Below are 10,800 nucleotides of genomic sequence, written 5' to 3'. Positions count from 1 at the left end.
AAAGATATAAAAAATACTAAATTATATAAGAAACGCTTAAGCTCTACTTTTTTAAAAATGTATTACAATAATAGTCAAAAATAAGCAAAAAATTTTAAGTTTTTTAAGTTGTTCAATATTTGTTAGCGTGCATTTAAGATCGTTTTTTAAGTAGATAGCTACGCCACCTCCTATATTTTCGGCCTTGTTTCGTGAAAAAATGTTTTACCCTTCAATAGCAGTATCTGAAGACTCAGTAAAGCACGTCTCAGCAAGAAAAATAAGATGTAGGTGGTTATGCTTGGTGATTGATTGTATTTTTGTTTGATTAAGTGAGTATGTTTTTCGTTTTCGTTTCATTTCATTTTATTTCGTTTGATTTCGTTTTCGCTTCATTTCATTTTTGTTTCGTTTCGTATGATTTAGTGAGCATGGATTATTTGCCCAGAAACTGATGTTCCTAAAACCTTTATTAAACAAGTTTTCAATAATTCGTGCTAATGAAGTATGACAGTAAAACGTTTTATTTATGGTAATGGTCGAGGCTTGGTAGGTTATGGTCGGGGTTGAGGTAATGGTTGAGGTAATTGTTGAGGCTGATTCTGGGTTAGTTTTTGCTAGGGTGGGGGGTGAAATTTCATCAACAATATAGGTTGTGGTTTTTGATATTGAGTCATTAGCAATAGTCTCTGCAATGTTTTTGATGTTGAGAAAAACTGATCTGTGGTGAGCAGCTTGATACTTGTGTGTTTATTGGCTTAACGCATTTAAGGTGTTAATGGATGACGAAACAAAATAGCGAATCGAGCAGCTTTTTTTTTGCGAATTCATTATTTTGCTCTTTCTTTTTGCAGTTCAGTGTGTTGAATTCGTGTTGTTCTGCCTCTGTTCGGTCTTTTCTAGCAAACACATCTTTGTACTCAGATGAGACTGTGATGCCTGGCTTTCGATAAGACCAAGGCATGCTTATTTTTTTTTTTATAATTCACCTCCCCAAGGCCTTAAAGGCCACTACAGATGAGGAGGCTACTTGTGGTTATAACCCTCTCTTAACTCTCTTACTCCGAAACACGAACCTTGACGAACATGGCCGCTGCGCGGAGAAACAAGTTGATTCAGAGTCTTTCACTGTGACCTGTAAGAGCTTAACTTTTCTGAGTTCTGTGTTAGATTTTTTAAGATTAAAACCTCTGACTCTCACAATAATTGAGGTGTCGATACCAATAACTCTAAAGAAATTCTTGGCTGTCTGTTTATTTTCGTCATATTTGTCTGGTCCCACAATATAAAACTTGGTTCTTTTTTCTGTCTTTGTTTCTACTAAATTGCTACTTTATTTAGTAATAGATTCCGATCATTTTTACTTTCATTAGATTTGCTGTTGAGGAGCAATGAGAATGATACCGGATGAGGTTTTTTTAGTTGCTTAGAGATTTTTATAAGGTTTTTGTTTTCTGCTTCTAAGGTCAAGACTTTGTTTTTAGATTTGCAATACGTGCTTTTACAGCTAGAAATTCTACAAACATTATATAGTGCCCTGTTTTACCGTGTTCTGTGCTTGAGAATCCTTCAAGTTCATATAGGCTACTGATGAGCGTTATATTGGCTTTGACCAGTTTTATTTTCGTGGACATAATTGACAGCGGAAAGATAATAATAATAAAGCATATATACATATATATACAAATTTTTATGTGAATATATAGAAATTATATATATTTCTTTCGTAGATATAATTAAATGTATTACAAATAAAATAATGTTTATAATTTATCCGTAAATATAATTATCAATTAACAAATAAGTTTCGGATATCGTCAAAAAAATATAAAAAATAAAATAAATAAAAGAGAAAACACGAAAGAAAAATAAAAGCCAAAAATATTATTCTCAAAAGTTACTTGAATAGCACAAAGAGATTGAAAAATATCAGGTGCGTGTTGTTGGAGGTAAGTTTTAAAGTTCGAGAGAAAAAAGATAAACAGAAAGATTTAGTAAAACTCTTTATAACCAATGAAGATAAAAAAAACTTTTAAAACTCTGTAAGAATATAAGCGAACTGAAGCATAAATAAAACCTTGGTTATAACTATTTTTATAATAATAATGATATATAAATAAAGGTATATATAATAAAATAAGTATATGTATATACTTATATAATACTATTTACTATATATATGCTATATTTACTATATATATACTATATATACTATATACTATATATACCTTATATACTATATATACTATATATACTATATACTATATATACTATATATACTATATATACTATATATACTATATATACTATATATACTTTATACTATATATATACATATACTAATATGAGTATAGGTGTATATAAATATTGGTATGCAATTACAACAACAACAGTGTTTCAGGCACGTCAAATATAATTAATATAATGCTATAATTTTTTAAAGTAGAAAAATAATTAATTAGCTAATAAGATGAAGCAATAGCAGAGAAAGAAATAATAACTAGAAATAAAAAATAAGCGGAAAACGAAATAAAAAGAATATGAAAAAAATAAAAGTCTCAGAAAACTTACGCTCGAACAAAAACACGTCTTATGTACTTAAAGGCTAAAGAGCCATTGTCTGAGAAATCAAGGCAAAATAAGTAAATTCTTTTAACAAACTCCATGCTAACTATTCTCTTGGAAATTGATCTAGCGTTTGTTCATCTTTCATTTTTGTAAACAACAAAGATACATAAAAATTTTTTCCTTTTAGACCTTTTAATAATTTTTTCGAATATCTGCCCAACTTCCTCAAAGCTGTAGTATGTTAATATACGTTGGCACTGTCCGTTACTATACATTGTCTAATTTTTTACCTATTCAATCTGTTTCAAAATGATCCTCAGCTCTGATATCAATGCTACTGTTATGCTCTCTGCGATCCTCAATTTTATCATTAGAAATATCCATATCGGAAAAATATGGTTATTAATTGACAACCAAGAGATTCTTTTGATCTTATCGCATTTTCAAATTATCTCATTTAAGCTCCAGATTTATGTTTGTGGTTTTAGTTTGGCATGATGTTTGAATAACTTAACAATCTAAGAAAATAGTTTTTCCTTCGAGACATCATTTAAATCCTGAACAACAAATGTATCTTTTAACGAACAAAAGTCTAGCTTTGGAACATCAGAATCATAATATTTCAAGGGCCGGGTTGTTTACTTCTTGGCTTCCAGGCACTTTAGGCCTTTAACAGCGGCTTTAAATAAATAAAAAAATCTTTGTAGTTGATGTGCAATGACTTTATTATGTATTTTCTTCTGTATTTAGACAACATCTTGTGTTATTTATTATAAACAATACGCTTTAATTACTATAGATTTTAAAACACTTTTTGTCTGCACTTTAAACTTGCAAATGCAGGTATGACATCTTCTAGATGGATGGAATCCAATATCCGGATTTCTATTTAAGCAATACAAAGATATGAACACGACAAACACTTTTTATTGTTGAAAATGAACTTTCTCTTAAACAATTTGTTATAACAGTGGTCAAAAGGATTTGAAGGACTATGTAAATTTTAAAGAAGGTTGCTTAAAGATTCTTATATCTAATTAGTTTTAAAATATCCAGAGCTGATGGTTTTTGTTTGCCGTTTTTATCATTTATCTCAGTCAAAATAAACGCTTCAAAATGAAGCCATTCGTTCCATCTTTAAATTGATTTTTTGAAGTGAGAGTTTTGATCAATTGGATGTTGATTAACAAGTTTTTGTGCACTGTTGGTAATCTCCGTGATATCCATGCTGCAGAAATTCACATGAAAACCAAACAGAGAACTCAAACCAGAATAAGCTTTCTTTCATTTATCTAGATCACTCATTTGTTTGGCTATGATCTCATTAACTTCGACAAGCATTTTAGATCGCCCAGAAAACATTGTAGTTTCCACACTGTTAACTTTATCGTGATGCCTCATGTATGCTCTTGGGCGCCATTAATCGTAGGCATGTTCGTGTTGGCTTGAGACACAACTTCTTTAATTAAATTAAATTAAAAAGTTACAGAAAACACAAACAGCTTAAACATCAAACTGAAAAACAAAAGTCGTAAATAAATAACATTAAAACATTTTTACTGAAAATAAAATGACGTCGACGAATACTTCACAAATATATATTATGATGCAATACGCTTAGCTAACAAATACAACTAGTTATATAATATATTATTCACAAACTTTAAAAAAATAAATTAACTCAAGACTTGTCAAAACGCATTCCATTTTGATATTGAATTTCATTCTGAATCTTTAAGATGCATTCCTTTCTTGAAAAACTTTTTCAGTTATATTTTTACAACGTTATTATAATTCTTTTTCATCATATATTTAAATTATTTTTAATTTTAATTTTACTGTCTTTTTTAATTTCGTAACGTTTTTATTTTTGTTATCTTCTCTTTCAAATATTTGTTTTTTATAATTGTTTGTTGTTTTTGTAATTCCTTGATTTATTAAATTCGTTACTTTTTTCACCATTATGTTCGAACTCGAAAGCTCTCATAAGTCGTTAAAAAAAACGTCCAGTTTGCAATGTTATTGCGATGATATTGCATGTCGTATGGGCTCTTATTGCAAGGATTAAAAATCACTAGAACATAAAAGGAAGTTGAGGATAAAGGAAAATTAATAATATAATATTTAATAATATAACCGAGTAATGATATAATATTTAAAATTTTAACCAATAATATACTTTTTTTCAATTTATATATTTTTCGAAAACTCACTCAGATGCTCCGACCCTTGAATTCGGTGACCTGCCGACACGTGCCAATTGTGTCTGTTGGTTAAACCGGCAGTGAATATTTTTAAATGATATATATGTCTGAACTCAAATAATTTCAGAATAAATTATTGTCCTTTTTTAGTTTATTGATTTGATGACAAAGTTCGATTAATGTAAAATGATTAACCTGAAAGATTATAGACCAAATTATGCTAACCAATCCATTAAGAAATAAAAACCTGTTTATATAATAAATAAAAACCTATTATATGAGAAAACTGCAGAACTTAGTTTACACAACGGACTGCATAACAGTAAAAAGCCATACCGCTCTTAATTGCAAATATAAATGTTTATTACTTGTGAACGTTAACAACTAATACCTTATATTTTATAACAAAGATGAGTTTAACTTCAAAAATTGCTCAAAGAATTGAGCGTAAAAAACGGCAATATATATTAAATAAGTAAAAAAAAAGAAGGTTATCTGGGTTGTTAAAATGACTGATTGTTTTCTAGATTTTAATTTTAGGCACTGTTTTTGGTTCAACGGTTTTCCTTTTTTTCACATTTATTTTTAATTCAAAACAATAATATTTTACTCGACTTAACAGTTTATACTGTTACTCCCACCCGGCCCCCGTACACCGGGCTCTCTCTACCTGGGCGCCCCAGTGCGACAGTATCGCTAACTTTTCTTGTGTGGGCAATGTATATATATATATATATATATATATATATATATATATAAATATATATATATATATATATATATATATATAATATATATATATATATATATATATATATATATATATATATATATATATATATATATATATATATATATATATATATATATATATATATATATACTAGCAGAAAGCAATCCGTAATACGGGTTACGGTCGGTCTATTACTTAATTTATAGTGGCTGTTTTCCACAATTTTATGTTGTGAAACCTTAACTAATACCATGTAAGAAAAACGCCTTCAACTTAAAAAATTAGGCCGTCTGCAAAATTAAAATAAATTAATATACCAATTATTTAACGTTATTTAAGTAAATTAAAACTGACATAGGTCATATCAGTGTATGACAGAACCATTTTCCTAGACATTACTAAGTTCAACACAATACGTTTTTAGTTACTGACACATAATAATAACACTTCATCATGCTTTAAATTGACGAAAAAGTAAAGCTAAATTCTTGTTATATTTTCTATAACATGATCTTTAATTAATAAGATTAATTTGAAGGATACTTTGACACTAATAAAGGACAGTATATTGACAGCATATTTGAAGTATATTTTCTCATATATTTTGACACTAATAAAGGACTTCCCTTCCTCGTTTTTGCCTTAATGGTGGCCAGGAGAATAAAGTTATTTTTATTAAGAGTAATCAAGTTTTTGATGAAGACTTTTTACCAAAACAATAAAATGTAAAACAATGATTTACATTTTTAAGAATTTTTTCTTTTTAATATATATAAGAATTTAAAATATATAAGAATTTTTTCTTTCCTCAAAAGTGTTGCAAATGCAAACTAAGCTAATTAATTAGTTCAACCCGTTATAAAATTTAAGTAACTTCGTATTTGACAAATGCGCAAAACTTCAATATTCTCCATGTATTTAAAGGTTTTTAGTTTGTTTTTAGTTGCGACCCCTCTTTAAAAACATCCCTTAAGTTACGTAAAACAACTTAGTAGGCATAAAAAGAGAGAAATTTAAAAAAACTTGAACTAATTGCATATATTTATATTATTTTAACTGACAAAAAAATTACAATATAAGGAAACCAGGTTTTTTTTTTATAACTCGTATAAATGCGTCAATCGTAAATCTTAACGAAAAAAAAAATGGAATTATGATACATTAATTACACAAAAATAAATAAAAATTAAAAACAAAAACCACATAAAAACTCAAAATCGATTTACCTATTTATAGTAACTTAGGTTGACATGGCAGTTAATATAAACATTTATCGAAAATTTAACTATAAAATCTGTTTCCATGTACAAAAGGATTAACAATACTAAAAAAAATTAAAATGTTGTCTTGGCTTTTAGTAAATAAATAAAAGCAGTAAGTTCCAATAATGAAACTGGCAATTATTCATTTTTAACAATAGACACCAACGTGAAGGTAAGCCAAGCAGTCTATCATCACAAAACATCACAACAATACACCACACCCTTGATCCTAAAATCCAGCGAAAATAACAAACCAAATTAAAATATGAAAGACAAAATTAGAAAACCAATTTTAAGTTAACTATATATATCTTTTTACTAAACATATAAATTCATAAAAGTATATTTACTTTTATATTTAATATTAGTTATTCAATTACCTCAAATTTAGGACATTAAAACGCCCTAGATTTAAAGGTTGGATACTCTCTCATACACATTACGCTAAATATTAACAGATATTATGTGTTTCCAGAATAATTAAAAAAAGGCTAGACAACACAACCTAGCCCTAAAGCAGTAACACCGCCTGGCACTAAATACTGCCAAGTCATACCTCTGCTATAAGTACACCGCTTGGCTGGCAAGGTTATCAATCTCGCTCAACATAATGCCAAGTCACACCACTTTGAAAACATGGAAAAAACATAATTTTAACATATATACAACTATAAACAAATATGGTTTTATATAACAAATATAAATACATTTTATATCAATATCAAATGACATATATTTATCAAAAACTATGAAAAAAAAAAATTAAAATAATAAAGTTATACATACAAAATGTGCTCACAACCTACAAACAGTAAATTTTCAAAATGACAATCTATAATGAATGAAAAATGAAAATAAAAAAGGCTATAAATTAAGAACATTAGAAAATATAACATTATTTGTGTGACTCTTTCCATCTATCATACCTTGAATGAAATGTTTATCAATTTTGAAAAACAAACTATAAAATGCTCTAGTTTTTGAACATGCAACATATAGTTTACCATGAGAGAAACACGGTTTTTTGAGATATACCCTAACTCTATCAAATGTTTGACCTTGACTTTTATTATTTGTCATTGAATAAGCCAATCTGACAGCAAACTGACGACGTTTCAGAACAAAAGGTAAATTAGAATCTGATGGAGCCAACTGAATTCGAGAAACAAAAACCCGTTTACCACCAGAAACACCTGTCAAAACCTCTGCATCAATATAATTATTTTGAAGAGCACTAACTTTCATTCGAGTGCCATTGCATAGCCCAGCTTTGAGATTTAAATTCAAAAATTTAAGTAGGATAATTAGACAAACAATTTTCAATTTTAAACAATGAGGTGGCATACCTGAAGGAGTTAAGCTGTTCAAAAACTCAACAGGAAAGCTATTTCTTTCATTAAGGTCATCAGTATCAATTTGATCATCATTTAAATAAATTTTGACCTCAACCAGCAGACATTCAAGCACTATTTCATTGATTGATAATGAATCAACATTAGTTGGTGTTAAAAATCACGCGTTTAGAATAATCATTTTGATCAGCATCTCCAAAAATCTTTTCAACACCCGATTCATTTTCTCTAATAATGCACTGATTTGGTATTTCAATGCATCCTTTAAAAGGATCCTCCTCTTTGACAGGCATTGTTCCATTACCAAGTTTTAATAGCCATTGGGAAAATTCTCTTTCCCCATCATGTACTCTCATATTTTCAGTTAATGTAAATTTCTGCACCCATTGCCACTGTAAGGAAAATTTTATACACGATTCTACAATTTCAGCTGGTTGTACTCTTTTTACAACAGGCAGTATTTGCCTGAAGTCACCACCAAAAAGAATGACTTTTCCTCCAACGGAAAGTTGTTGTTGCAAACGTCTTTTAACAATCTATCAAAATCAAGGCATGTTTAGGTATCATGGATGTTTCATCAAGCAAAAACAGACTAACTTGTTTTAAAAAATTTCCATGTATAGAGTTAGGGGTTACATTACATGTGGTGTTATCCAATATTGCGACAGAAAGTTTGAATAAACCATGCAATGTAGATCCATTTGTAAGAAGAGTTGCTGCTTTGCCAGTCCATGCTGCTGTAGCAGATTTAAAACTCCTACTTATGGTTTCAGCAATCAAATAATTATACGTAAACGTTATTCCACTACCAGCTGGTCCATTCATAAAAAACAATCTGGAATGTTGATTTTATACATTTGGTTGATCGTTCAATGCAGCAAGGACAGCATTACTTTTATTTAATTGATTGATATTTTTTGACAGCAATCAATTGACTTCGTCAATTGATTGCTGAACATTATCATTTAAATTTTCTAGATTAAAATCTATGAATTCATCAACAACAGGCAAATTATAATCAGATAGCGTTTTACCACTTTGATTAATAATCTTTTCGATTTGACGAAGAGTAGCTTGTTCAGCTAATATAAATGGAACTTGGCGAGGAATGAAATCCTCCATCATAAAAGCTTTGTATGTATTCGAACGATGCAAAGGGTTTTCAGGTTCATAAAAGATTAAAATAACTGAAAACAGCTGTATAATTTGCTTAGGCATTCGCATTAAAGCTGCCTCAGAAAGAGTATTCTGCCATTCAGTGTCATCTTGCAACAAACCTTTTAAAACACATGCTTCACGGAAGGTTTCAAGAACTATTCCATTAACAGTACGCAAATCCGCCCAAGATGTTGCTCCTTTTGCCTGCAAAAGGAACAATCTAAGAAAAAATAATTCTCTTGTTGAACTTACTTTATACATTCTTACTCTCACCTTATTTCCACCTCTTTGTCTAACCTTCCATTTACAATGTTTATCATCAAATACAAAGTGGTATGGAATGTGTACATATGAATAGCGATGCGCTCCTTCATTTTCAGAATTTAATTTAAACAATGCCGTAAGGTGTGTATCGCGTTGGGCAGCACGTTTGTCAACAATTATTTTCAACATGCCTTATAGCACTTACATCGTCTTGTAAATACATAACTTCATCTAGCCTATTATCGATTTCAATGTCATTATTATCATTAAAGATATTTATCAAAGCAACACTAATTATTTCTTTGTTTTACTACTCTAAAGTTAGCCATAAAATAAAAAAACTTAATAAATAACTAAAAAAATATATTCGAAAAATTATAAAATAAAGAAACCAAACAAATGCAAAATAAAATTAATTTGCCATCATCAAATGTAATACACCTGTATTACTTTTTCTTAAGTTTATTTAGTTGAAGTTAAGAAAAACCTGCAACCATATTAGCAAAGACTTATCAAAAAAAGTTAAAATTTATTTTGTTTCTAATGAAAAAAATTTAGAAAATGAACAAATATCCTTTTTTATTAGAAACAGTTAAGTGTTTCTAATAAAATACATAGACACATATATATATATATATACATATATATATATATATATATATATATATATATATATATATATATATATATATATATATATATATATATATATATATACATATATATATATATATATATATATACATATATATATATATATATATATATATATATATATATATATATATATATATATATATATATATATATATATATATATATATATATATATATATATATATATATACATATATACATACATATATATATATACATATATTCTTGGAGTCGCGGACAGCGTCATAGTTCATGTGTTGGGAGAAAACATTGAACAAAATGCATAATAAAACTTATAAATGCGCTATGTACAAAACAGGTTATTAACGCGGGTTTGTAAACCTCCTCCCCAACACATAAAATATGAAGCTGCTGCAACTCCAAGGATATATATATATATATATATATATATATATATATATATATATATATATATATATATATATATATATATATATATATATATATATATATATATATATATATATATATATAGATATAGATATATATAGATATATATATTGAACTATTTATTAGTGAAAACATATGAAATCCAAAATTTTCTTTATAACATATATAGTACATTTTATAAATAAACCTCTACATTTTCCTTGGTACAACAA

At 28.0% G+C, this 10,800-nt stretch overlaps 2 protein-coding genes across 2 annotated transcripts; both read right to left on the bottom strand.

Moving 5' to 3' along the window:
- Positions 1-345: 345 nt before the first annotated feature.
- LOC136083338 (uncharacterized) lies at positions 346-8,923 on the bottom strand. The gene is made up of 4 exons (XM_065802734.1): positions 8,696-8,923; positions 8,263-8,634; positions 7,673-8,189; positions 346-668 (listed from the first exon to the last, which is right to left on the bottom strand). The coding sequence occupies exons 1-4, from the start codon at positions 8,921-8,923 to the stop codon at positions 346-348; spliced, it is 1,440 nt and encodes a 479-aa protein (XP_065658806.1).
- Positions 8,924-9,025: 102 nt separating this feature from the next.
- On the bottom strand, positions 9,026-9,709 carry LOC136083337 (uncharacterized). The gene has a single exon (XM_065802733.1). The coding sequence runs from the start codon at positions 9,707-9,709 to the stop codon at positions 9,026-9,028; it is 684 nt and encodes a 227-aa protein (XP_065658805.1).
- Between the last annotated feature and the right edge of the window lie 1,091 nt (positions 9,710-10,800).

The sequence above is a fragment of the Hydra vulgaris genome, chromosome 08 (genome assembly GCF_038396675.1).
Source record: "Hydra vulgaris chromosome 08, alternate assembly HydraT2T_AEP".
NCBI lineage: Eukaryota > Metazoa > Cnidaria > Hydrozoa > Anthoathecata > Hydridae > Hydra > Hydra vulgaris.
The sequence above is the reverse complement of the archived record's forward strand: the minus strand, read 5'-3'. Positions and strand labels throughout refer to the sequence as shown.

Excerpts from the sequence above, each read along its gene's own strand:
- LOC136083338 (XM_065802734.1), bottom strand. The coding sequence starts at position 8,923 with ATGAATGGACCAGCTGGTAGTGGAATAACGTTTACGTATAATTATTTG. Across the intron at positions 8,190-8,262 it reads AAAATGATTATTCTAAACGC|GTCAAAATTTATTTAAATGA; the intron begins GTGATTTTTAAC and ends CTGCTGGTTGAG. Across the intron at positions 669-7,672 it reads TGATAAACATTTCATTCAAG|AGACTATTGCTAATGACTCA; the intron begins GTATGATAGATG and ends AAAACATTGCAG.
- LOC136083337 (XM_065802733.1), bottom strand. The coding sequence starts at position 9,709 with ATGTTGAAAATAATTGTTGACAAACGTGCTGCCCAACGCGATACACAC.